The sequence below is a fragment of the Lynx canadensis genome, chromosome A2, assembly GCF_007474595.2.
Source record: "Lynx canadensis isolate LIC74 chromosome A2, mLynCan4.pri.v2, whole genome shotgun sequence".
Lineage (NCBI taxonomy): Eukaryota > Metazoa > Chordata > Mammalia > Carnivora > Felidae > Lynx > Lynx canadensis.
This window is the reverse complement of record NC_044304.2, coordinates 75130337-75157337: the sequence shown is the minus strand read 5'-3', so window position 1 is coordinate 75157337 and position 27001 is coordinate 75130337. Positions and strand designations below refer to the sequence as shown.

The 27001-nt window shown below is 39.2% G+C and overlaps 1 protein-coding gene and 1 gene segment (V, D, J or C); one reads left to right on the top strand and one right to left on the bottom strand.

The window, feature by feature from the left end:
- Positions 1–27001, bottom strand: part of LOC115508747 — a 240454-nt gene that overhangs the window by 119139 nt on the left and 94314 nt on the right. The window lies entirely within an intron of this gene.
- Positions 1169–25652, top strand: LOC115508743. The segment is given in 5 exon segments: positions 1169–1576; positions 11266–11595; positions 13107–13232; positions 23198–23245; positions 25314–25652. Coding segments are annotated over 4 exon segments (462 nt in total).

Sequence of the window (27001 nt, the reverse complement as noted above, 5' to 3'; positions counted from 1 at the left end):
CCCCCTAAAATAAGGGGAGCTCCTGAAATAAATCCTATGTGGCTCAGCCACTATTATGTGGAAGACTACGTATTTCCAACTTGGACACAGACAAAGGAGTCTTCTACCTGATAATCAGTAAGTCTTCAGGCCTGATGAAGCCTCCTGCTATTATCCCTGCTGGGATCCCAAGATGTCACAAAGGCAGAAGGAACCTGTACGAAAACCTTCTCCATTACTAACCCTCAACTCCTTTCTCACTTGAGCAACCTGCTCTTAATCACAGGGTCATAAGCTGTTGGAACAGGAAGGGCCCTTGGACATACAGAGCCCAAAGCCCGCACAACCAATGGAGATACGGGAGCCCAGAGATGGCAAAAGCTTACCCAAAGCCCTTTAACCACAGAGGTGGGGCTACGTGTGCATATGTAAATATCGTAGAACAGCCTCCAAGATGCTTCTTCTTTCAACATGTCAGAGAACTGGGTTTGTTTTCATAATAAATTGTATTTTTTAAGTTTATTTCTTTATTTTGAGAAAGAGAGAGAAAGCACAAGTGGGGAAGGGGCAGAGGGAGAGAGAGAGAGAGAGATAGAGAATCCCAAGCAGGCTCTGCACTGTCAGTGTGCAGCCCGATGTGGGGCTTGAATTCACAAACCTCGAGATCATAACGTGAGCTGAAGTCAGGCGTTTAACCGACTGAGCCACCCAGGCGCCTTTGTTTTAATAAGGAGCTATTTTTTTCATGAGAGATAGAATCCTACAAGTTTCTTCTTTTACTCCAGGAAAATAGTGTCATCTCAGAAATTATTTTCTCATTTTGCATTGCCTGGTAAAGACTCATGTTGCAAATAGTAAAAGTGGCTGCTAAAACATGGAGACCATCGTTCACATTTCTCAAGTATATGTCTGTTGGCATGTTTGCATTTTCAGTTACTGAAGTGTATCCTCTTTCAGAAATACAATCCCAAATTGCAATGGAGCAGACCTGTGGTTGTGAGAACAGAAGGGCTTTTCCTTTGATGCGGTCTCTGAGCGGTTTCACACACTTGAACACCTGGAAATCAAAACCTCTTAATTCTCTGAACACTTTTCCTGGTAATTTAGAAAAGTCATTGGTTGACCACTTGGCCTTGATCTCTTCTTTTTTTTTCTTTTCTTCTTTCTCTCTTCTTTCTTCCTCCCTGTCTTCTTTCTTTCTTTCTTTCTTTCTTTCTTTCTTTCTTTCTTTCTTTCCTTTCTTTCTTTTCCTTCCTTCCTTTTTTCCTGTCTGTCTTTCTGTCTTTCCTTCCTTCCTTCCTTCTTTCCTTTTTTTTTTTTCTCTTATCATTTCCATTTTCCATCAGCATTTTTCTGTGATTACTACTTCCATGGAAAACAGATATTTTTCTAAATTAATCTAAGGAAAACATAAAATATCATATGCCATGAAGACTATAATTCAAGGGCTTCCAAGAGAACTCAGAAGATCAAATTGCCAGGACAAAGTTTTTAAGCTGGTCATGCCGTGAAGCTTAGCTGAAAATTTTGTAGAACGTCTAACCTGGCTGGATCAAGATATTTGTAGAATGAAGTAAGCTCATAGTAACTCCCACTGGTAAGTAACTTGGTTCTATTTTGATCTTGTGAATGAAAAACTTATTGATGCTTTTCAGAAGAAAACAATATGGGATCACCCCAGCATATGGACAGCAGTATTCCAGCTCCAGATCACTTTGTATGGAAACAAAACCACTTTGAAAATGGTTTATTTACTTAACCAGTTGGAGGCAGATTGAAATTCTACTTTTAGGAAACACACACAGAAAATAATAGACTCATATTTGAAATTCAAACATCTGTAGGACCGTGTCTGTAAACCATTGTTGTAAGTTATTGGTTCGTGCTGTTTCTCTTGTAGATGGTCTTTTAAGTGAGAAACGCTTTAAGTACCTCTAGTATTAAGAGTGCCCCTTTCTCTAATAACCTGGAAAACCTATATGATTGCTTTTGATCTCATCTTTAACCAAGTGCAAAAAATTTCACTTCTACAGTAAATGACTGTAGAACATCAATAATGCCACTTCATCTTAATACTCTAGCTTCTGAGGGAGTAGGCTGTGACTAGTCAAAATTTGTCCCATTGTGACTCTTGTGATATTGCCTAGAGACGATCCAGTTTAAAGGCATTTGTGAGCTCAGTAAACCACTTCAGCTCCAGAGTCCATCAGAAGTCTGTCTGCATGGTTCATATCCTTGTTTGTTTACATTGCCTCAGCAAACATTCACTGAAGACAGTGTCTATGCTGGATGCTTGAGGTCAAAGGGGCTCCCGACACGGTCCCAACACTCAAAAAGCTAGTAGCCTAGTGGATAAGCATTCTAGATTGTGGCTTGACTGGGCCCCAAGTTTTTTGGCCTGTGGCTGACAGAGATACAGACTGTCTCGGGTTCATCGGCTCTTTTCCTTTCTTATTTTATGTAATACTTATTGCTTATAAAATCCACATGTGTCGTTTAGTGGAAAATTGGGACAGACCAGCCAAAAATTATCCCATTAAAGAGAATAATCATATTAGCTAATATTTATTGAGAGCCAGATAACCACACTGACTGGTTTCAGTGCCTTATCTCCGTCCTCAGCAGTCCTATACAGGAGGTCCTTGTTCCAGTTTCACAGATGAAGGACTTGAAGCTCAAAGAAGTTGTTATTTGCCTAAAGTCACATGGCAAGTTACTGTGGCAAAGTTTGGGACCCAATAGACACTTGTCCATGCCGAAGAGCATGGTTTAGACCGTTATGTGCTATTAGAAACAGCAAGCTGTATTTTTATTTCTGATTATTTACTCTTCTGAGCCTGACCTCGTAAATTGACTCTTTAGTCGAGCGCTTAGCTAGTAATAGCTCATAATTTGTATTACTCTTCACACAGAAAACAATGTTTCTGCTTCTATCATGGCTCTAAAATTGCCTCTCTTCCCAGCCCCACCCCCCCACCCCCCGCCAAAGATCCAGTAGGTCATGTTGAATACACGTTCGTTAGATTTTCAAAATGTGATTCTTAGGGTATTGCTATAAAATGACAAGTCCTTTCCACACCATCGCATTCAGTCTTCTTTCTGCATCGGCATCAAGTGCGCTGGAAACACTGACTCGGGCAGGACAGCTGGAGCAGGTGGCCTACACGCAGGACACGCATGACCCAAAGCCGCCTTTTCGCTCAGGCCGGGACAGCGGCAGAAAGACCAGACCAGACAGGATCCTCTGATGAGCAGCTCAGGACTTTGCATCAGTGCCCTGGAAACTCTTAGGGTAATTTCAAGTTCAAAGGAACAGTCTTTCGGCAACAAATTAGTTAAGTGACCATCATTAAGATTTCAGATTCTTTAACAGTTCATCTGGCTACTATCATGGGAATGGGATTCTGGAAAGAACTGCTTTACAGTCAAACCAGGTCCCTACCCCTCAATACATAGAAACAAACAAACAAGAAAACCAACGTGTTAAAAAATCGAACATTCATTTATTATATATTCAAATATATTATTTCTATTTTTGTTCCTCTTTGAAAATTATAGAGGTAGTACGTGTAAATTACACTCTAGGAAAAGAGCTGATCTGATACATGAAAACCTTAAGAAAAGAGATTTAGAAGACTCAGCAAAATGTTGAGAAAAGGTAAAATCATATTCTCTGTCGTGGGTGAATAAGATGGAAAGACAGAGAGGGGTCAGTCCACCCATTCTTGACTGGGTTCATATCTAATGTGATTTTGCTTGTGATTCATCTTTGTTAGTATTAGCAGGACCAATTTTTATGTGTTTAAATAGTAAAAAATAGAGGTGAGATTTTAAAAGAGGCACAAAGGGAGATTTCTGTAAAAGGTTTTCAGACAGTGGGCTATTATGGATGGGGGATCTACAAAAAAAAAAATCTTCCTCCCAAACCTGAGATCTGGATTACAGGTAAATATTCTTTCATTCTTCCGTATAACATAGGGAGGGGAGGCGGGCGATGCAGGGGCAGCAGGCTAGGTTCTGGTGTCGGCTCAGCATTCTCGGATTCTCCCCCAGTTTGGTCACAAATGGCAGCAGGATCCTTGGAGAGGTAGGTGACTGTGTCCCAGTCCTTGGGGGTAGTTGCCGCCTGAGCTTGCGTGGGTGACATTGACAAGGAGCTAACTTGCTAGAGCAACTGGGGGTCCCTGAGGGGTGGGGATGTTAGGTCCCTGTGGGATTTCTGTGCTGAAAGATGTGTAAAGATATTTGTATTGCTTATTTGATTCCAAAATAACCAGTAGGAAAGAATGAGCAAAAACTTGATAAACTTGTCATTTTGTCAGAAGGTGATTCTTATCCGGTACCAACACATTTACCTGTGCAGACATAATCGGGAATGTCATACGCTGGGTTTGTTTCTTTCTAAATTCAGGCTAGTAAATGTATTCATTCTTCATTAGCCTTAGAGAGGAATTTTTTTCCTGGATGAGGGAGAACATCTCACAGGGATTTTTTGAGCCTGCAGCATCTAGTCAAAAAAGTTTTCAAAGAATTTTCACAATGTTGGTAAAAGCATTGGAAAAATGAAGAAAAAATGATATATTATGGTTTCCTTAGTGGTTTTGATCACAGGCACGAATAAATTCATAAACTGAAAAAGAAATTTCCGGTCCTCTTTTTTCCAACTATCTACTCGGTGTAAATTGCATCAATCCAATTAAAAAATAGTGACACAGTTATAATTCATGAGGTCCTAAAAATATGTTTTTAGGAGAGAGTGGTGCAGACAAAAATGTGAACTTTGAATCTGAATCTGTCATGTTGTGTATAATTATCCTTCAACCAATAAATTTTGTTTCACTGGTCATTGCTTTCTTAAAATTATAAAAAGAATACATGTCTAAAATGAAAAAAATTGGAAAAGAGAAAAATAAAGAAACAATTGAAATCTCATAGCAACACTTATTACTGTTAATATTTGCTATATTTCCATTCATTCGTTCTGTCAACGTAACAACTATTTCAAGTGGATGCGGTTAGAACTAAATGAAATTAAATATGGAATTAGCTCCGTATAGGTTGGGACATGGTCAGTAATAAGAAAAAAGCCAATTCTTCAGAATTCCAATTACCACCCACTGCAGTTCTGCATAGAATCAGGAGTACAGAAAAAAATGTATTAGTTACAATCTAGTCTATAGGACACTTAAAACAAACGGTCAGATTTCCAGAATACTTTTAATTTCTAAGACTCACCGTTCAAATCATTGTAAAAATGATTAGAATGTAATAAGCATTACTTCAAATATTGCCAACTTGAGTCTAAGATGATCTTTAATTTTTCAGTACAAATACCTGGATGTAAAAAGGGGGGGATTTGCAACTCGATCATACAAACTTACAATGACATAGATGAAAAATGAAATATTCATTTATAATATTTTATACCTTTATTGGGTTATACCCACAAATTAAAAAGTATATCTTTTTTATAATATGAGTTGAGAGATCTGTTTTTTGTGCCTTCACATTTCATCCAAAATTTTGTTCAAGGCCTCCACATGCATCTACTCCAGAGCAAATTTCTGAGTCATCACAGGATTGGAGTGTCTGTTTTGGGATCTCCTTATGATAATGTCACTGGATATTTTATTGGAAGAGACAATTGCCTATTTATGAAATAAAAGAAAACTATTTATTTCATTTATGCAGTCATATATTTATGCAATGTAAGCATAAAGTATAGAGACTTTAGTTCCAAGTACTATTTACCAAACCTAATAGTAAACTTCTTTATTGTCTTTTACCAGTGTTCTCTCTAAAACTAGCAGAAATTGAGTTTATTTCAGCCTGATATCTTGCCAAGTAGTACTGTTTCATCAAAGTATACTATTGGAAGAAGCTCTTTTAATATGAGAGGTTGCCCCAGACTGAAACATAAGGCAACCCCTGTTTTGTGAGGGATGATGTTGGGAATGGAAGATTCACCTTATTCTGTGGCGTCTCAGTGTGTTTGAATATCACGTGTTTTGTGTCTCTATCACGGAGTAGGATTAGCAAACATCTTCTCCCATTTTTCATGTCACCTTCGGGTAGACCGTCCTAAACTATCAAGCTCTGGGGCAGAAGAAAAATCAAGCTCTAATGCACAAACTGTTTCTCATATACTTACTCTGCTTATTTCCAGAATCTATTTGAGAAGACCTAAAATAAAATATAGTTAGGCCATGAAATAAAAATAAAAGATCAAAAGCACTAAAGAAAACAGAGGAAAAATGGTCCATGGTTATCTAGCAAGAAACACAGGGTAAACTTTTATGTTCAAAGGTAGGAGAAAAATGTGATGGAGTACATACTTTTTATTAACTGGTAAAATGAGGCACCACAAACTTTCAAATATGTTGTGTCTTTCCACCACAAAATGAGAAAAGTACTTCAGTGCATGAGTCCTTTAGGGGGAATATGAAGTGAAATAGTGGGCATTGCTTTCCATATCCATTTTATAAAATGGAAGAAATGGTCTTCAAACAAATGCATTAGATGCTACAACTGCATCATTGCTGTGGGCGCCATGACATTTAATGTCATTCACAGATGGAGACCTTCAGCAGACATAGGCAGGTGACAGCCTAGGGATCTAACGTGACAATAGGAGGTTTGGAGGACCGGACAACCAGCCATTGATCTGGTCATTCGGCCATGAAGGCCCACTGTGGGAGATTCAAGCCAAACTTTGGGCATGATCTGGAAGGAAGTCAGTTTGAGGTAGAAATTTCTGGTGAAAGCTTGGAATGCACATAGATTATGCCAGTGGTGGGAAAAGAGTCATTTGCTTTGGACCACACAGGTGAAGCATTTCCATGAACTGACCCCGTATTACTAGGCTTTAGCCAATGTTCCCTTTGACTTTTTTAACACTGGAAATGCAGTGGACAAGACAAGTGATTGCCTATTAACTGGTGTGTCAAAGTTACATTTCCAGTGGTGATGGCTCAGTGAATTCCAGACATAGCAGAGCAACCTAGGGTGCAAATGAAGGAATGAGTCTCCATGTTTCATTGACATAGATCTAATTGGTATCCCCCAATATTGTCTTCCCATTAGTAAGGGAAGGTTTGGTCCCATGAGATTAAAATGTGTTGGAGCACACAATCAACACAAACAATTGTTATTAATAATGGTAGCAATTATAATCTCCCCGTGCCATAGCAGGTTTGATCATATCACTTTCCAGATCTTGTTTCATATTCGACTCACTTCAGCACTTGGTGGAGTGTTGAATTGATTCACACTAACATCATCATTTTAAAATAAACAAAGTAGCAAAGATTTTAATTTACTTGATTTGTTCATCCACAGAACTTGTTATAACCAAAATGAATCAGGGGGCACCTGGGTGGTCCAGTCAGGTAAGCATCTAACTTGGCTCAGGTCATGATTTCACTGTTTGTGAGTTCAAGCCCCAAATCGAACTCTCTACAGTCAACTTGGAGCCAGCTTCGGATCCTCTGTCTCCCTCTTTCTCTGCCCCCTCCCCTGTTCATGGCTCTCTTTCTCTCTCTCTTTCTCAAAAATAAATAAACATTAAAGAAACAAATAAAAAAACCCAAATGAATCAGAATCTGAATCCTGGTCTCTTCAATTGGAGGCCATCATAGTTCACTGAATTCAAAGAACTCAGAGAAGATAAATCCACTAAAGATTTGATATGGGTGGAATCACTGTGAAACGATTTTATTCTATTTTTAAGGTTTATTTATTTATTTTGAGAGAGAGTGGGGAAGGGATAGAGAGCAAGGGAGAATGAGAATCCCAAGCAGGCTCTGCACTGTCAGGGCAAAGCCCGACGTGGGGCTTAATCCCATGACCTGAATCAAAATCAAGAGTCGGACGCTTAACTAACTGAGCTACCAGGTACCCCTATGGAATTATTTTGTAAAACTTTTTAGTGATGGAACAACATTTTTTTTCATAGGTAAGTAACAGAAGATGGCAATTTTTTCAAGATAAAAGAAAGAAGGCAAGAAACAATCAAATTGGAATAATATTTAAGAATGTTTAGAAAAAAGAGGATTGGGATGGGGCTTAGATGTGGAAATCTTAGGAGGAGAGATTTTAATGTCAATTCTTATGGTAAAGGTCAGCATAGACAACATTGTGCAAATACTGTAATAGCGTCTGACTTTGTGTCCATGTGGACTATAATAAAATGCTCACATACAACGTGTGTAATTGTCATGAAAGCCCATTTGGCCCAAGAATGAAGTTGATCATTTTAGGTAAGTTTTGTGAGTTGACACATTTCCTTTTCTGATGGTGAAATGTCGCTGTCGGAGAGCTTGGGCTTTGGACTCCGGCTGACCTAGAGGTCTGTTTCCACCACTTACTACATATGTGAACTTGGGTGACTATCTTCTGGCCTCAGTTTCCTAATCCATAAGATGGGATAACAATATGTATTTAGAAGGGGTAGACCAGAATTAAATGAGACTGTGAGTAAAATATTTGGCACATTGTCTGTGAGACATGTGCCAATAGGTACGAGATAGAGGTTGCCCCATTTTGAACCTAAAGGGAGAATTGTATCCAGTATGGAGGATGGTCTGTAGCCAATCATCCTGACAGAGAAGAAATTTGCCAGGGGCCCCAGCTGTACATTTTATTGCTCCAATGGAAATTTAGCTTAGCGTCCACCAATACATGAAAGACTTGAATTTAGAGGTGTTTGTGTCTTTTTAGTGGACTTTTTCCTCTTTTAGCAACAAAAATGAAATTAAGACGTATTTTTTTTGTATTTTTGTAGTTGTTCTATATACATTAAAATTTACCCTTTACCTTAATTGGTATCATCTCTAACACAAACAAGAGTGGGCCTCATGCTTGTATTTACTAGAAAAACAATTAAAGATTGAAAACTATTAAATTAAAAAATTAAAATTAAAAAAATTAAAAAAATTAAAAACTATTAAATTAAAAAATTAAAAAACTATTAAATTAAAAAAAATAATTAGAATGTACTGAGAAATAGAGTTACAGTATGTACTTCTTTTTTCCAATATATGAAATTTATTGTCAAATTGGTTTCCATACAACACCCAGTGCTCATCCCAAAAGGTGACCTCCTCAATACCCATCACCCACCCTCCCCTCCCTCCCACCCCCCATCAACCCACAGTTTGTTCTCAGTTTTTAAGAGTCTCTTATGCTTTGGCTCTCTCTACAGTTTGTACTTTTAAATACTTAGAAATGTCATCAATTTGAAATTCATATTTGCATATGAAATACATATAATTATTTAATAAAAGAATAATGAAAAGACTAAAATAGAGAAAGTTTGAATCAATATTAATATAAAGGTTTGAAATAACACACTGATATGTGGTGGGTATTTGGTAAATTTATATAGAATTCGTATAGCTTCATCTTCACAAAATACATACAACATAGGCAACTCACCTGAACTCTTTTGATTATGAATGTATATAAATGTATTGGACAAGTTTATTTATTGTGCAAACTAGTTTCTATTTTATGCATCGTGACAATGATTTTGGCCACAAAAAAACACTGTTAGTAAGTTTAAAAAAGAATGTTGAAAGAAAAGACATGTCATATAATTATGGAAAATATGAGCACTAACCATATATAATCAAGTATACTACTTAAGGCTCAATTAACTATCACATTGATAACATTATGGAAGTTCACGATTCCTTATATCCTGAAAAGAATGAAACTTCAAGAATCTAGCTCAGGAAAAGGGAAAGGAGGTAAGCGTCATGTCTTACCATCCAGAAATTTTCTTAACTATGATTATCAGAAGCATTCCTAAAGAGCCCAAACTTTCTATTATGAAAACTGGAATCTTTAATGTACTGACTGAAGGCGAAAATCATGACAATATCATGTACAATTAGAAATTAATCTTTTTTAGATTCAAAGGGGCACATGCACCCCAATGTTTATAGCATCATTACTGACAATAGCTTTTAAACTATGGAGAGAGCCCAAAAGTCCATTGACTGATGAAAAATAAAGATGCGGTGTATATATATATATATATATATATATATATATGAATATATATAGTAATAATACAATTTTTCCTAAATATCCTTAAATATCGTTCATATATATATATATATATATATATATAATCAAATATCACTCAGCCATCAAAAACAATGAAATCTTTCCATTTGCAATGAAGTGGATGGAACTAGAATATATTCTGCTAAGCGAAATAAGTCAACCAGAGGAAGACAAATACCATATGATTTCATGCATATGTGGAATTTAAGAAACAAAACAGATGAACATATGGGAAGGGGGTAGAGAAAGAGGGAAACAAACCACAAAAGACTCAATGATAGAGAACAAAATGCAAGTTGATGGAGGGAGGTGGGTGGGAGATGGGCTAGATATGCCCTTGAGAACTATGATGTTTTGTTATATGTTTTGACATCATGTCTGCAGGAAACTCTGGAACCATATCTGTTAACATTACACCAGTCACATATAACTGTATTCAGCAGGTGAAATCGAAGAAAATTGTGGGTATGACAAGTTCAGCAGGTTTGTAGGACAGATCCAAATTTGGGGTAGATGCTAAGCATTGAAGTATGGTGTCTTTTTAGTCATGTGTCAACTTCTAACGAAATTCCAATATAAAATGTGCCTTTAGTGAACATTTTCTAAAGCAAAACAAAATCGAGACCATCACATTACTTGATAAGGTTAGTATAAGACCATTTCTGAAAATAATAATTTTTTAATAGAAGTTTTGGGAATAGTGCCACATTGTTTCTAAATTCAAGGCACTGTAAATAATTTGGTAGTGCAGCTTTAAACATTGTCCTACTCAAAATCTTGGATTGGTTCAAACGTAAGAGCAAGATGATCTACAAAATCAGAAATCAAGGAGAAGAACTTCAGTATCAGAAGTGGGTATGGGATCTGATTTGAAGCTAAAAGTTCAACTTGATATATTGTGAAGTATGCATGAAAATGGATTCCCATTCAAACAAATGACAGTGTATTGTTTTTAAAAAATTCCAAGTTTTAAACCAGGCTATGCCACTTAGTAGTTACGACTTTGGGCAAGTTACATGACTGCTTGAACCTCTTTTCCCATGGAAAGTAAGAAAATAAGTACCTCATAACCCACTGTGGATGAAAAGCCCTGGTAAGCACTAATCCTATGGCAACTTTCCTTTCCTTATACTCTGTTCAGGGCTGCTTCCAAACCACACAATATTTGCATTTCTCTAATAATAGTTTTCGTTGCTATTCCATTTTCCTCCACAGATGAACGTCCTGTTGAGAACATTTCCCCAAAGCCTACAATTTTTCTTCCTTCAATTGCTGAAAGAAAACTCCATAAGACTGGAACATATCTTTGTCTTCTTGAGGATTTTTTCCCTGGTGTTATCGAGATATATTGGAAAGAAAAGAATGGCAAAACAATTCTGGAATCTCAGCAGGGAAACACCATGAAAACTAAGGACACATATATGAAATACACCTGGCTGACCGTGAGTGAAGAGTCAATGGGTAAAGAACACAAATGTGTTGTCAAACATGATAGTAATAAAGGAGGGGTCGATCAAGAGATTCTTTTTCCTTCAATAGACAAAGGTACGTACATATAAACGTGAATATAACCTCCCAGAACCCCCTTTTTAAAATGAGAATAGCCCACCTTTTCTGTCAAGTCTTAATGGGAAATAAACAAAAAGAAATGTTTCTTTAATATTGTTGCCTTTAACGGAGGCACAAATATTTCGCTATTACCCCGTAGAATTAAAATAGTATGGGCTTTGGAACATACAAAGAAAAAGAAAAATTCACTTAGCCTTTCTTGCCTCACTTTCATCATCTGAAATATGAAGGTCATAATGATGTTTCTGAGGATCACTCTATGGATTAAATGAAACAGTACACATGAAACCACCTAACAACATTGCCCACCATAAATACTCAAAAGGAGAGTCCACTTTAGAAAATCTTACTTGATAAGTAAATAAGAACAATTATACATCTTTCAGGAATGTTCTACTCAGTAGTCAAAGTCCCTCTCACTTCAATCTTATCTACTCAAAGTATAACCCAGAAACGTGAGTTATAGGTGACAAAATGCTGTTCATTTGACAAAGCCAGATCGCAGCTCAACAAATAATAGTAATTTGGCTGCTGAGGTTTTAGTATGGTCTTGGGATTTTTAGATTTGAATTTTATATCCCACCATTAGGTGAAACTTGGAAAGTAAGATTGGGTGAAGCTAATGCGTACAAACATTCTCCCATTGTCCACAATGGATGTATTTCTACCACTGGGAAATGCTGCCCAGCAAACACTTCCTGCCGTCCGAGCGTGTGCCAGGCCTGGGAGGGAGGCGGGACGGACCACTGTCCCCAGGAGGACCACTACGTTAAAGTGAATATCCAGGGTCACTCGTGATTCAGTCATGGTATCTCAAAGGAGTCCCATTTTCCAGAAGCTGGACGTATTTAGACAGTGTGGGCAGAGCTGAATGTGCTCTGGCCCAGCTGTGATCCAGTAACTCTGTAGACTCAGAAGTCAAGTCCTGAGCATGGACATGACAGACCAGAGCCCCAAAAAGGAACCAGTTTGTGCTTTCCCTGTGGTTAGGCAGGCCCTTTTTCAGCAGTGGGGAACAAGCACATAACAGGACATGTGAGGAGCTTTCTGTATACAAGTCTCAATTTCTGAAGTCAGTCTTCATCTTCTTGGGTCTGTTGAAAAGAAAACCACAGACCCCAAATGGTAACACTTAGCTTAAGGCCCCAAATCACTAAAACAAGACTTCATACCTAACCCAAGTGCAGTCTCAACCCCCAGAGCAGTAACATTTAATCAGTGAACATGGGAATTTCCTGGTCAGCACTATGAAGGTTTCCAGTTGACCCCTTTTCCCCTTAGGAGAGTTACATTGCCTAGAAAAATGGATTCCTTGCTAATATTTTCCTTTTCTGCACTCCCTGCGCTATTGTTAAAATCTTTTATTCCCTGTGGTCCTTTGGAGCTCCCCTCTACTTGCTAGATCAGATGCTGCCTGATTCATAAATTGATTAATACAGCCATTAGCTCTTTAACATTTACTTGGTTGAATTTTTGTTATTTAACAGATTTGGTGTCGGTGATGGGATCTGAAATGGACTTCCAGGGGCAATCAGAGACAAGGAGACAGCCAGGGGAGGTAACTGTGAGCCCCTTGAGTTCACTGTCCTCCTCACCATTTTCAAGGGCGGTAGGTGAGTTCCTGTTGGTTCTGAGATTCAATGTCTTTGCATTCAGACTCCTGATCTAATTGGCTTTCCTTTACAATGTGGGTCAGCTTGGGCTGGCAGAGGGTTACTGTCAGAGCCCAGTTGAGCTGGCTTCTTTGTCTGGACCCCACTTGAACTGGCATGTTTGCCCAGAGCCCAAGTGAACTGGCAGGTAGGATCTGTCCAGAGCCAAGGCCCCAAACTTTCTGACCACAGTTTCTTGGATGGAAACTTCAGCAAGTTTCCAGGAGAATTATTGATGGCACACAAAGAGTCTTCTTGTGGTCAGAAGCCAGTGACATCTCTTGGTTACTGTGCATACGCTAAGGTGCACATAATTATTTTTCTTGCTTCTTATAGATAAAGGCTACTGCTAACAGGGATCAGAGACTGAAAAACCCACAAAATTGATGGGCGCAATAAGGACTGTTAGACAAAAAAGACTGTGAGGCAATTAAAGACTATTAGAATGCTCACCACCTCAAGAACATGCCCTTGATAGTATAACTTGGTCAGGGAATAGATTGGACTGGCACCAGTTCACCCATCCACCTCAAGAAAATTTCTGTGCAAAGAGCTATACTTTAAAACACACGCAATCCCCAATTCCAGGACACATCACTTTTGGGTATTAGTTCTGCTCTGAGAAGCCCAAAGTCTTAGCTGTTGGGATCCTTACATGCTAAAGGGTCAAGTGCAAGCACCTTCCTGTATACCCGCTTATTTTATGTCTAAAACTGTAGTCCCAGAAGTTACAGATGTCTAGCAAAAATGGCAAAATCTTACTAAGCTTGCCTTGTGTCCTGAGGAACTAGCTTGATAACCCTAAGTTGGAGACCCCAAAACAAAGCCGGACAGAAATGTAGCTACACCTCACTTGTGCAGACATACGGCCGGACTGAAGTGTGGGTTAACTCCATTCAAGGCTAGGGTCCTATGGATCTGCTGCCAGCCCTCAGGGCAATTACAGTCTAGAAATACAATAGCGGGGAATTTTCCAATTAGGGATAAGATCATGTGAGAACTACATTTAAAAGCAAAATTTCTCAAATTAAATAAAATAGGAACTTCTGTTAATGAGCAAGCAGAAGCCTCTAAAAGATTTAAAATTCCAAGGTGGTTTCAATGATACATTCTTTGGAAAAGGCTAATGAGAAATGAAAGACGGAAGAGGTACTAAAACAAAAAGCTGTCAGACTGACCTAATTCCTCCTCTGCTCTTTGCTCCTTTGAGCAGTCATTCAAGCGTGAATTGGCTTTCCTCTCTGAAAAGACTACTCAGTCGTATTAATGGCCTTACGGACACCTCCGTATCTACCTTCAGAGGAGGGTCCCCAAATGAGGCCCTCCCAGAGTTGAGAAACTGGGTGACTTTCTGACACACTGTTACATTAATTCCCTTAAAGAGCCAAGTGGAAATTCTGATAAATACCAAGGTCTGCTGAAGGGTCCTGGGAAAACTGGCAGAACCAGGAAAGGGTGGGAAGTCTTAGCAGAATCAGTTCTCCTTCTGAATCTCTGCCCACATGCCTGGTCCGGAGAGGATAACAAAATTTCCTGTTGTCCCACCCTTTCCAAATCCACACCCATTGCTTATGGATCCTTTCTCTCCCAGAGACAGCCGTTGCCTCCTTGCTGGCGTCATCCTGAATCACTGTTCTTAGCTCTCTGCCTGCCTGGGATGTGCGGCTGTGGGTTCCCTTCCTCTGGCTGTCACTGTGGGTGATCCTGGATCTGGGGAGGGTAATATCCTTAGATAATATTCATCTTACACCCAAGGGGGGTTATTCCGTCTGCCAGAAATACTTAAAAAAACTGTGCACCCAGAGGGAAGGAAGCAAATTGAGGCTCATATGCTTGGATAGGTTGGATCAAACTATGTTGTCATTTCACGAAAATCCAAGTTTTGAGACATTGAGAGCAGCTGTCCTGACAAATGTGAACAGAACTAGAAACGCAGCTGAATTCAGAGCTCCCCTGTCCCTTCACCCACCCCCAAACTTCTCCTAGTTCCAGAAAAAGGCTTATAGATGATTGACTTTAGGAAAGCAAAGTCCTTCTTGGAGGAACCTGCATTCTTCCTCTGTCCTCAAAGTGATCTATCTTGTCGCATCTTTGAAATGTAAACACAGCCCACAAATGCTTGGGACTGAGGGAAACTAAGGGAAAGAGGCCTTTAAAAAAAAATACAAACTGCTAAAGGTCTCTTGTGCCTAAACCCTGGCTCAGTGTCCTTCGTAATTCCAGGGAGGCACCTGGGTGGTTCAGTCAGTTAAGTGTCAGACTCTTGATTTTGGCTCAGGTCATGTCATGGTTCTTGGGATCGAACTCTGCATCCGGCTCCGTGCTGACTGCACGGACCCTGTTTGGGATTCTCAGTCTCCCCCTCTCTCTCTGCGCCTTCTCTGTTCTCTCTCCAAATAAAAAAATAAACATTACAAAAAATTTCAGGGACAAATACAAATCTTAACATTTTCTCCATAAATGCCAGTGACTCTAAGGTCTTTGCAGTGATCTGTGTGTCCATAAATATATGTCATCAATGTGAGATCTTTTCCTCTCCGGATGGTGTCTCAGAAAGATAAAAACTAACCCAAATGCGTTTGAACTTCATATGATCTGGGCAAATATCCAGTTGTTGGTTTAAGTAAAATAGACATGTCTTCAGAATTAGCAGCACTAAAATTAAATTATTTCATGTGCCTTGGTTTACATAAGTAGAGTTGATCTCTTACAAAATATTAAAGAAAATAGCTTGAGAGAATGACAGACTTCATTGTCTCATAAAGTTTTTATGGGTAATTTCAGCAAAAGTGCTAAGAACCAGTAAATTGAATAGATATTTTAAAAATACGTATTTCATTTTAAAAATGAAAAATGTTAAATATATTTTTAAATAGTTTCCCAAATCTTTTTGGTAAACTAAATCCTTCAAATTTTACAGTGTTGGCTCAAGTGTAAAAGTAAATTACATTCATTAAATATCTAGATCTTATCTAGATCATTTCCAAGTAAGAGAAAATGCTAAATTATTAGTTAATGAACATAGGTTTACCAACTTTTGGTTTCCTTATTGCAGAGAAACTGAAAATATACATGGACCTATTCGTAAATGTATTTTGTGCTTTACTGGAAGACTGTTTTATGAAGAAATACACATTTCTAGAACTTTTGAAATGTGTACATTAATTTGCCAATCTAAGAATGCTGGTTAACAGTTCACAATTGCTTACATATTAGCTTTCATTAAAAATGAAAGTTTCTAAGAGTTCAGAATTTTAATAAATGTAATTAAGACCACTGAAAATAATAACGGAAACAACTCTGAATGTAAGGAAAGTAAAATGTGTGTTTTTAGTAAGAAAATGTATGAGGAAGGGAAATGTATTTTTTGAGGTATAAAAAAGGACTTTGTCCTAAGGCAAGGCCGGTCATCTAAAGAGGGTAAACTCAGGACAAATTCTAAATTTAAAAGAGAAACTTGTAAAGATTTGTAAAAATGGGATGATTGGGAGCGCCTGGGTGGCTCAGTTGGTTAAGCATCTGACTCTTGATTTTGGCCCAGGTCACGATCTCATGGTCTTGGGATTGAGCCCCATGTCAGGCATGGCAACTGGCTCTGTGCTGGGTGTGCTGCCTTCTTGAGATTCTCTCTCTCTCTCTCTCTCTCTCTCTCTTTGCCTATCTCCTGCTCATTCTCTCTCTCTCAAAAAGAAAGAAAAAAAGAAAGAAAGAAAGGAAGGAAGGAAGGAAAGAAAGAAAGAAAGAAAGAAAGAAAGAAAGAAGAAAAAAAAAGAAAGGAAAGAAAAGGAAAGAAAAGAAAAAAGAAAAGAAAAGAAGAAAGAAAGGGGGGATGTTTGGAAAGGAAAGTTATGTGTGGTCAGGACTAAAATTGGAATGAAGAATTTTCAAATCAAAAATAAGCAGGTGCAGCATTAGATTTGCTTTTCTTTATGTCAAAAGGACAAAGGGTTTTGTGGGTCTGTTTCTTTTCTTTGGAGATTTGGTCTTCTTAGTCTCCTTAACTGGGAACATTCCAAAGGATTTGCTAAACTAATTGGGTATATTTGATAAGCTAAATTACCAGGAAGCATTGTCAAATAAAAATTCATACTAGATGTTCTTTATGTTGTGTTTGTAAGATTGTGACACATGTAGTTAAAGTCCATTCTGGTTCCACAAAAAAATGGCCCCTCATTGCCAGACGTTTGCTATCCTGATGTTCTTATAACATGGCACCAGTCTCCTTCTGAATCAGGGCATTTAAGATTATTCAAATTATAAATAGACATCAGTTGAAAGACTTCTATAATAAAACAAAACTGTTTACCATCAATGTCTAACCTGTCAGGCCCGTAACCCTGGAAAAATTGTTTTTGTCTCCAGAAGCTTCAGACCTCCTCCCTGGGGACACTTTGAACACCTGCAGCTTCACTTTTCACAGCTACCACTTAGTGTGGCTTGTTAACATGCGCTTGTTACTGTTTGTACATTTTCTGGAAGGGTTAAAGCCTTTCCCTGCTGAGAGGCTGATGCCCTCACTGGAGCAAAGACAGTGTTGAAAATGGGTATCCCCCTTGGGGTGCATCTTCTGTGCGCTCCAGGAACCAACACTCCTACTTCACCAGGCAAATCACAGGCGCCTTCAGGAAAACCTTGTCCGCTTCTTGGAAAGCTCTCAGTGTACAATCTTCTGCTGATCCTTGTGTCTCATGCTAGTCAGACCAGCTACTGTCTCCAATGTCTTATGCTCAAGCTGGTCATCAACAGGTTACAGAAGCGTTCCTGAGTCGTAATTAAAAGGATCCTGTCGGTCACAGTTTACAGCCTGATGATTAGGTATTTTAGACACATCATCAGAGTAAGAGAGCCACTGAACTCCAGTAGAAGAGGACCTTACCGAGTGCTCCTGCTATAACACTCAGGTGCACATCACATAGCTACAGAAGTCTCCACCTGTCACTGGGTCTTACACAGACACTGGACATCTCTGAGTCAAACTGAAAGAAAGTGATGTAGCTGACATGCAGGTAGGGTGTTTTTGCCCAAGACAATGGATCAAGATCTCACACTTCAACCAAATGTGAAACCTTTTCGCCTTCTTTTCTTTCCAACGAACGGCCTGGAAAGATAACTCCCTCATCTGTATCTCCCAGGTCACAGCCAAGGGGGGTGAACTCTGGAATTGAGAGCAGCCTTTTATTTCCGGCTGGGAGAAAATCTAACACTGGTCTTAACTTTTCTCAAGCTAAATAAGACATCTCATTGGTTGATGTCCCTCAATTTACATCCTGAGTTAGAAGGGACCTCCCAGGAAGCTTTCACGACCAGGATTCACTCCTTTGGCTGGGCCTTACTTCCCTGGTCAGGGATCAATGTAAGGGAGATGTGATCAAGACCTTCTGTTTCATTCTGAAAATTGGTGCAGAATCTCTTACTAAAGCAATGGCTGCCCAACAAAAATCCTTAGACTCTGGCCAAAGTAATTCTTGAAAATAAGATAGCCCTTGATGATCTCTTAGCTGAGCAAGGCTGGGTCTGTGCTGTAGCCAACACTGCCTGCTATTCCCGGATTAACACTTCTGGGGAAGTTAAAAGTCAATGGCATTCGATCACTGAGCAAGCCACTTGGCCTAAATGAATGATTCCTTCCGCAAGGTCTTTATTACTTATGTGATTTTCATTGCTTTGAGCCTTGGGAAGCATGGCTTCAAATTGCACTCCAAACATGAGGAATTATCCTGTTTATTGTAATCACAATATGCTGTCTGGTGCCTTATGTTCTCTCAAAAGCTTTAAATGCAAGTTCGGAGCTGGTAACCTGCAAACTAATGATCTCTCTAAGATTAGAATGTCAGAAGAAAAAAAGAAAGAAAGAAAGAAAGAAAGAAAGAAAGAAAGAAAGAAAGAAAGAAAGAAAACAGAATGACCAACTCAAAAACTGTAGAGCTGAAGCGGTAACCTCTGAACATTCACAGGCCAAAAGGTCAAGACCTGTGAATATCACAAGAGCAACCACAAAAACTGTGAGAACCTCAGAGAGGTTGCTGAGTGTGGTTAATGCCTTCAATTGTGATTCCTCCGTTAAGTTAAACCGGGAGTCTGATCAAAAGGCAGGGCTGTTAAAAAGAAAACCACAGGCTCAAAATGGCCTCACTCAACTTAAGGCCCCAAACCAGTAAACCAAGACTTCATCCCTGCCCAGCTGCAGTTTCAACCCCCAGAAATGTAGCCTTAAACCAGGGAACATGGGCATTTCCTGGCTCGCACTAGGGAGTTTACTGATCGACTCTGGTCCCTTTGCCTAAAACAATGTTCTTTGCTAATAATTTCTTTTTCACTCCCTCTCTATCTGAAAAAACTTCCCCACTCCTGCAGCCCTTCCAAGCTCCCCTCTACTTGCTGGATACGATGCTCTCTGATTCATGAATAGATCACTTAACACAGCCAGTTAGGTCTTTAACATTTATTTGGTTGAATTTTTGTTATTTGACAGATTCTTAGTTTGTCCAATGATCAAACTAGGGCCAAACCTTTGCTTTCACCTGGTCGGTGATGAAGAGCAAATGAAATTATCTTGATGACAATCCTTGCTGTTGGAAACATGATATGGATGAATTTTTTCATATATTTATTGCATTTATGTATATTCTTTCCTAAAACTTAACTAAAGTAAGATCACATAGATAGCCATAACTTTTTATGGCTAAGAAACAGGCAGGAACCAAATGAGCAAAGCATAAATTTAATGTAACCACTGGGTTGAAGTGTCCTGTGAGGTTTCAATTTTCTAGTGATCAGAGAAATGTAAAATGTATTTAAAGTTCCATGATGATGATTACGGTAAGGGAGAAGTAAGGATGAGGACATTTCTGTTAATGCAATTCTAGAAAATTTCTATTGCTGTTTCTTGGAAAGTTTTTGCTTGTTGTTTTTGTTTTTGATTAAAGCTTATATATTTTTTAATTTTTTTTTAACGTTTATTATTGAGAGACAGACACAGAGCGTGAGCAGGGGAGGGGTAGAGAGATGGAGGGACACAGAATCTGAAGCAGGCTCAAGGTTCTGAGCTGTCAGCACAGAGCCCGACGTGGGGCTCGAACTCACAAACTGCGAGATCATGACCTGAGCCGAAGTCGGTTGTTTAACCAACTGAGCCACCCAGGTGCCCCAAAGCTTGTATATTTTATATGTATACATACACATGAAAGCACAAAAGAATGAAGTGATTCTGAAGAGAGATTAAACACATCTTGTCCACGTTTTCGACCAAGCTGGATTGAGAAAGAGCACCTAGGACACGCACACACAAATTTATTATGAACATTGTTACCTTACTGTCTTTATGTCGATCAATGCAAGGTAACAGATTTTATTTATCTTTTTTTACCTTTTCATTTGAATTTCTGTTAGTTAACATACAGTGTTGCATTAGTTTCAGGTGCACAATATGATGAATAAAATCATTGTATGGAAAAGAAAGAGATTTTTAAAGCACTTTAAAGTCAGCTCTTGAGGATTTTTTAACATTTAACATAATTATACTAACATTTTCCTTCTTGGAGATTTTTCCCAAAGCCTATGCCTCAAATCCATTTTTTTTTTAAATTTCAAGGTTTTATTTAAATTCTAGTTAGCTAGCATATATGGTAAAATTGGCTTCAGGACTAGAATTTAGTGATTCATCACTTACATACAACACCCCGTGCTCATCACACGTGCACTTTTCAATGCCCGTCACCCATTTCCCCATCCCGCTCCCACCTCCCTCCATCAACCCTCAGTTCCTTCTCTATAGTTGACAGTCCCTTATGGTTTGATGGTTTGCTTCTCTCTCTCTCTCTCTCTCTCTCTCTCTCTCTCTCTCTTTTCCCTTTCCATACGTTCATCTGTTTTGTTTCTTAAATATGAGTGAAATCATCTGGTATTTGTCTTTCTCTGACTGACTTATTTCACTTAGTATAAATACACTCTAGTTCCACCCATGTCATTGCAAATGGCAAGATTTCATTCTTTTCGAAGGCTGAGTAATATTCCATTGTGTGTGTGTGTGTGTGTGTGTGTGTGTGTGTGTATACATCTTCTTTATCCATTTGTCAGTCAATAGACATTTGGGCTCTTTCCATACTTTGGCTATTGCCGATAGCACCGCTATAAACATTGGGGTGCATGTGCCCCTTCGAATCAGTATTTTTGTGTCCTTTGTCAAACTCATTTTTTAAGAGTGCACCAAAATATGATTGTATGGAGTGCATAAAATTGCATACCAGGACCATGTATGTGTGGACAAGAACACATCAATTAGAAAAAAGACAAACTAGGGGTACCTGGGTGGCTCAGTCAGTTGAGTGACCAATTTTGGCTTAGGTCATGATCTCATGGTCTGTGAGTTAGAGCCCTGCATTTGGCTATATGCTGACAGCTCACAGCCTGGAGTCTGCTTTGGGTTCTGTGTCTCCCTCTTTCTCTCTGCCTCTCCCCTGCTCACTCTCTGTCTCTCTGTTTACCAAAAATAAATGAACATTTTTTTAAAAATTTAAAAAAAAAGATAGACTAAAACAGCCTTTCAATTCTTTGTTCCTCTATCCAATAGTCCCTGATCTTTTTAACAAATTTTGTCCTTGTACATATGTTGTACTTTTTTTTTAACACTGTAGATAAATACAACCCTCACCTCAGGTTTTATACATCCAGACAGCTATTAATATGATTTGGCCTATCATTCTATCCCTGCAAGGAAGTGCACTGAAATGGTGAACTTCTACAATTAAAAGGTCATTTGCTAAGAGTAATTAAGACACTGGAAGAGATGATGTCGGAGAGTCCACGATGGTGCAGTTATGTTCTGTTTCTCTTTTTTTATAAGCTTATTTATTTATTTTGAAAGAGACAGAGAGCAAGTGGCAGGGGGGTTGGAGAGAGAGAGAGGGAGAGAGAGAATCCCAAGCAGGCTCTGTGCCAAAGTCACGAACGGTGAGATCATGACCTGAGCTGAGACCAAGAGTCGGACATTTAGCCAACTGTGCCACACCGGTGCCCCAGAGTTATGTTCTATTTCTATGGATTGTTTTACAAGATACTTTCCACACACTCTAGCTCATCTAAACCCCCAGAGTGTCCTCTGAGTGCTGGCTCTGCTGGTGACTGGTATGACTGTCAGCAAGTTCCTTACATTCTCTAAACCTTATCTCTTTGTGTGCAACACAGAGTCCTCCACGTTAAGTTCACATCAGTGTCACTGGGGGATCGGATGAGACAATGCATGTGAACCTTTCATATAGTGCCTGGCACAGTAATAATCACTCAATAGGTATTGACTTTCATCAGCATTGCTGTCACGTCCGTAAACACCTCCACTCCAGAAAATCGAGTGCCAGATCTGGGGATAGTGGGGCATGTATGCTTTGAAAGGTAGGGCTGCTTTCTTTCCTTAGACAGGAAATCCACCTAAACCAGACTTCTTCCAACGTGTAAGATTCTACTGTGGTTTCTAGTGTCTACGAATTTACTTTGGTAGCAACACTTCGTGTCAACAGTGGGTGCTGATGACCATATAGCAGCCACTGTTTCTGGTTATTTTTCCATTCAATGAGTATTTACAGAATACCTACTTTGTGGCAGGCATTGTAGCTAGGAGATACAAGCACACAAGGAAAACACAATAGTCTTAAAAATGACCCTCTAGTTGTGAGAAAAAAAGATACGAATCCATCATTCATGAACTTCAGCATGTTCATGTGCAGAAATACAACATATGAATTGATCTACTGAATTACATAGAATCAGTCCAACCGTTTCTGGAATTTCAGGGCTCATACTTGTAATTCCTCTCCTCTCTGTTGACAAATTGCATCTATCTATCCATCCATCCATCCATCCATCCACAATACACACACGTGTCAAATAATGGATATGAACAATGGAATAATACTTGCTCTCATTTCTTTTAGATCTCACTGCTATTCACTCTACAGAAGCTTCTCTGAAGGATGAAAATGGTAAGTTTTTCTACATGTTTGCCTTTATGTTATGCTATAGCATTTTTTCCTCCTGATCAACTTACATTTTGAACTTCCCTGGCTTCAGATAGAAACCTCACATTGGCAGGATCTTGCAAAAAGACTGAGTGATATTTTAAGTCAACCCATCATTTCCCAGGGGTTGTCTTCACACAGTGCATCCTGGCTTGGGAATGAGAGGACTATAAATTAGGAGTGCGACAAGGGCCTCTGAAGTATTTCAACAATGGATTTCATTCATTTCTGTGGCCTTTGTTTCTAATGACTGAGGACATCAGCTTGCTTCTAGATTTCTTGTTTTGAGTCTTTGCTCTTGCTTGTAGTCAATAACATGAACTAACACAGAGGGGTTATTGTACAGAAGGCATGATGTGCCCTGGAAGTACATTTTGTTTGATTCTTTTAATACTCGCTATGAAGGATTTTATTACCACTTTACACATTATGGCAATGAGCTAAAATTAATTAAGTCCCTTGCACAATGCCACACAGAGAGATCTGGGGCTTCAACCAAGAGCATCTGAATCAAGAGCTCATACACTTACTTGGTTTTTATTCTTCCTCTAAATCCCAAAGCCAAGGCCTTGAGACAGGTGCACACATGGGGGCAGGGTGGGGGGATGAGTGCAAGACTTCAAGTGCCACAGACTGACTTTAACTCCAGTCTTTTAATTATTGATTGCACGAATGTGGATACATTACTGACATTTTCTAACCCAAGTAGGGATAACACAAATAACACCTAACTGAGTTACTGAAGACATAAGGTCCCATATGTGGAATGTCTGGTATTGGGTGTCTCATTTAGCTGACACATTGTAAGTACTGGTTTCTGGCCCTTTCTCCCAACATATGTACCAAGAAAGTGATGAGGAGCATTGACTCTAGCCCTGCTGGTCTGCCTTCCATGTCCAATATCAAGGGGCCTCTGGACCCTATGTAACATATTACCTGACTAAGGGTAAGGAGTTATGAGTGTATCACCACTTGAGGTCCCTTCCACACCAAGGGGGAATAATTCTGGAGTTCTTAACTCTAGAGATAAAGCATGTAAAGCAAATTTCCATAGGAACAGACTTGGCCTTGTTGTTCGTTGAGTAGTCAGTCTGTCCCACCATCATTGTCATTAATTATTTCAACATATATTTCTTTCTAAACTTCAGAGGATAATAAAAGCTATTTTCCTATAATATCATAGCTACAATGAGACTTTCAAGAAAGACAGGTGAATAAGCCATGACCTCCTAAAGTTTCAGAGATTTTGGATTAACCCCTTTCTTTCTATGTAATGTCCTCTTTACAAAAAACTTTCACCCACCCCACTGTGAACACCACCGAATTTCCAAGGATTCCTAGGAATCTCACTGAATGCACAACATGTAATGGCTAATATCCTTCAAAATAAGCAATTCTTCTTTATATTTGTGCTAATCATTTGATGGGTACTTACTGCATGTGGCGATGCGGAATTACAGCACAGCTGAAAATATTGCTTAAATGTCATGTTGCGGGTACCTACTAATGGTATAAGATCAGGCAAATTACTTCTCTGTCTTCAATTCATTCATAAAACGGGAATAAGAATAATAATCTCATAGGTTTTTGAAAAGTTAAATAAGATTAACGTTTTGCGTGGAAATCTCTCAAAGTCAGTGGTGTTTAGTCTGTGGCCAATGTATATTGGCTGTTATTCTTACTCTGAGACAGAGACGGGGTCAAGAAGCTAAAAGCTATTTATCACCAATGCTTTTTCCCCCCCACTGGATCCATTCATTAAAAATGCAACCTTACCATTCATACTTTGGAAAGTTCTAAGTGAATTTTGCAGAGAGTGTTGATTGATTTGACCTGCAAGCTGGATTCTGAGTTGTCTTTGTGGTGGTGGTAGTGCTGACGATGGTGTAGATGTTCTTACAACTGGGTTGTATTGGTGTAGGAGAGTCAATTCAACCCAGATCATTGGAAATGTATAATGTGACCCTGCTCCCATTAATAAGTCCTAGCCTTTCAAAAGAGCAGGTGAAATTAATAAATGGTTTCTTTTTAGACGCCCTGCATCTGCATCTAGTGAACAACTCTGCCTACTATACCTACCTCCTGCTCCTCCTCAAGAGCATGGTCTATTCTGCCATTATCACTGTCAATCTGCTTGGGAAACCCACACTCTTTGGTAATGGGAAGAGTTCCTAACACATGGTGGCACAAAAGGTCCACCTTTTTCCATTGGCTGTTATCCCTAAAAGCCAGTAGGCACCTTCCAGTCATGTCCCCTGGGGCTCTTTAACAAGATGACTTCCTTGAAGCCTTTTAATTTACATACCCTGAGGCCTCTATCTTTGTTAATGAATTCTGTACTGTTTTTCATAAAAAGAACAAGTAAAATAATCAAGACTCTACTCTTGTCTCTGTATTCTTTCATTTGGTGTCATCAAACTGAGAGTCCAAGGTAAGAGACAGCATGACAACCGGGCCTAGAAATTCAGCACTGGTTCTAATCATGGTCAATTCCACATTTCTAATTCTTGCCCTGAAAGAGTCATTATGATGTCTTTGTTGGGGACACTGGCCAGTGAAGGTGTCCAGGTTATTTCTTCTTCAAAGATCAGCAGATTCAGACTCACTTGGTTTAAGACATTCTGGTGGTGACAGTATCACATGTCATGTGACTGGTGGGTGTGTCAGACCTGGACCCGTGTCACACGGGCACCATGTTTCCTGATGTCACAAGAACTGCATGAGAGCTGCACTAACACTGGAAAGGTAGGGTGGTGAAGGGGTTAAGTGTTTGGACTCTGAACCCTAAGTGCCTGGGTTTAAATCTTGGGTCTACAGTTCCTTGAACTCCCTGTGCCATAATTTTCTCATTTGTAAAATGGACTTAGAGTGACACATCTCCTGGAGTGGTATGGATGAGATGAGATAATTATGCTGGGCACATGAAGTGGTCAACAGCATTTTCATCTACTGATGCAGCTCTACTTTAGAAATAATACATACATGCACACACAAACACACACACACACGAAGTATGACACTCATTTATATGTGTGCATACATTTCTACAAACATGGGTATAAAACAAAATGTTCAGGATGTGGTAGGTGGGGAAAAGAATAAATGACTATTTTTTTTCTATTTGTGCTAATGAATGCATTTAAAGTAAAAAATTTTATATCTGAGAATGAAAACAATGTCTCATTTAAAAATGGGGAGGATCTTTTCTTTATTTGCAATCAGCTTCAGTTTCTGTGAAATAGCTGCTTTTGAAAAACGAATAGAAGAGCCTCTGTGGAAACAACATAAGATCCACCAGATACAAGAAAGAGAAAATTTAATTTCCATCTACTCCTTGATTTTTGGGAGTTTGATCAGACTTCTTTAGGCCGAGTGCTTGGGCCTCTACGTAGAGATCTGGAACTGTTTCTGCATGTGGAAAGCACAGAGGCAAACAGGGGAAACTAGCAAATGACTGAAAGCCGTGTGGGCTGATTTCAGTGCTGGGCACTCCTAGCCAGTGTCCCCTGTGGCTTCCAATCCTCAGCCCCTACCTTCCCCAACCCGACCTGGGCAGCCCTGTGGGCTCTGCTCTGCACTGGCAGGTGCAGAGAGGGGGAGGGCGGTGGTGCAGGGGACAGTGTGGGGGGCAGGAGGGCACTGGTGTTTTGTTTTCTCAGGGTTTTTCTGGTCTATGTGCTCTGTCAAATGTGGTTGATTCGTGGAAAATGCTTGAAGTCA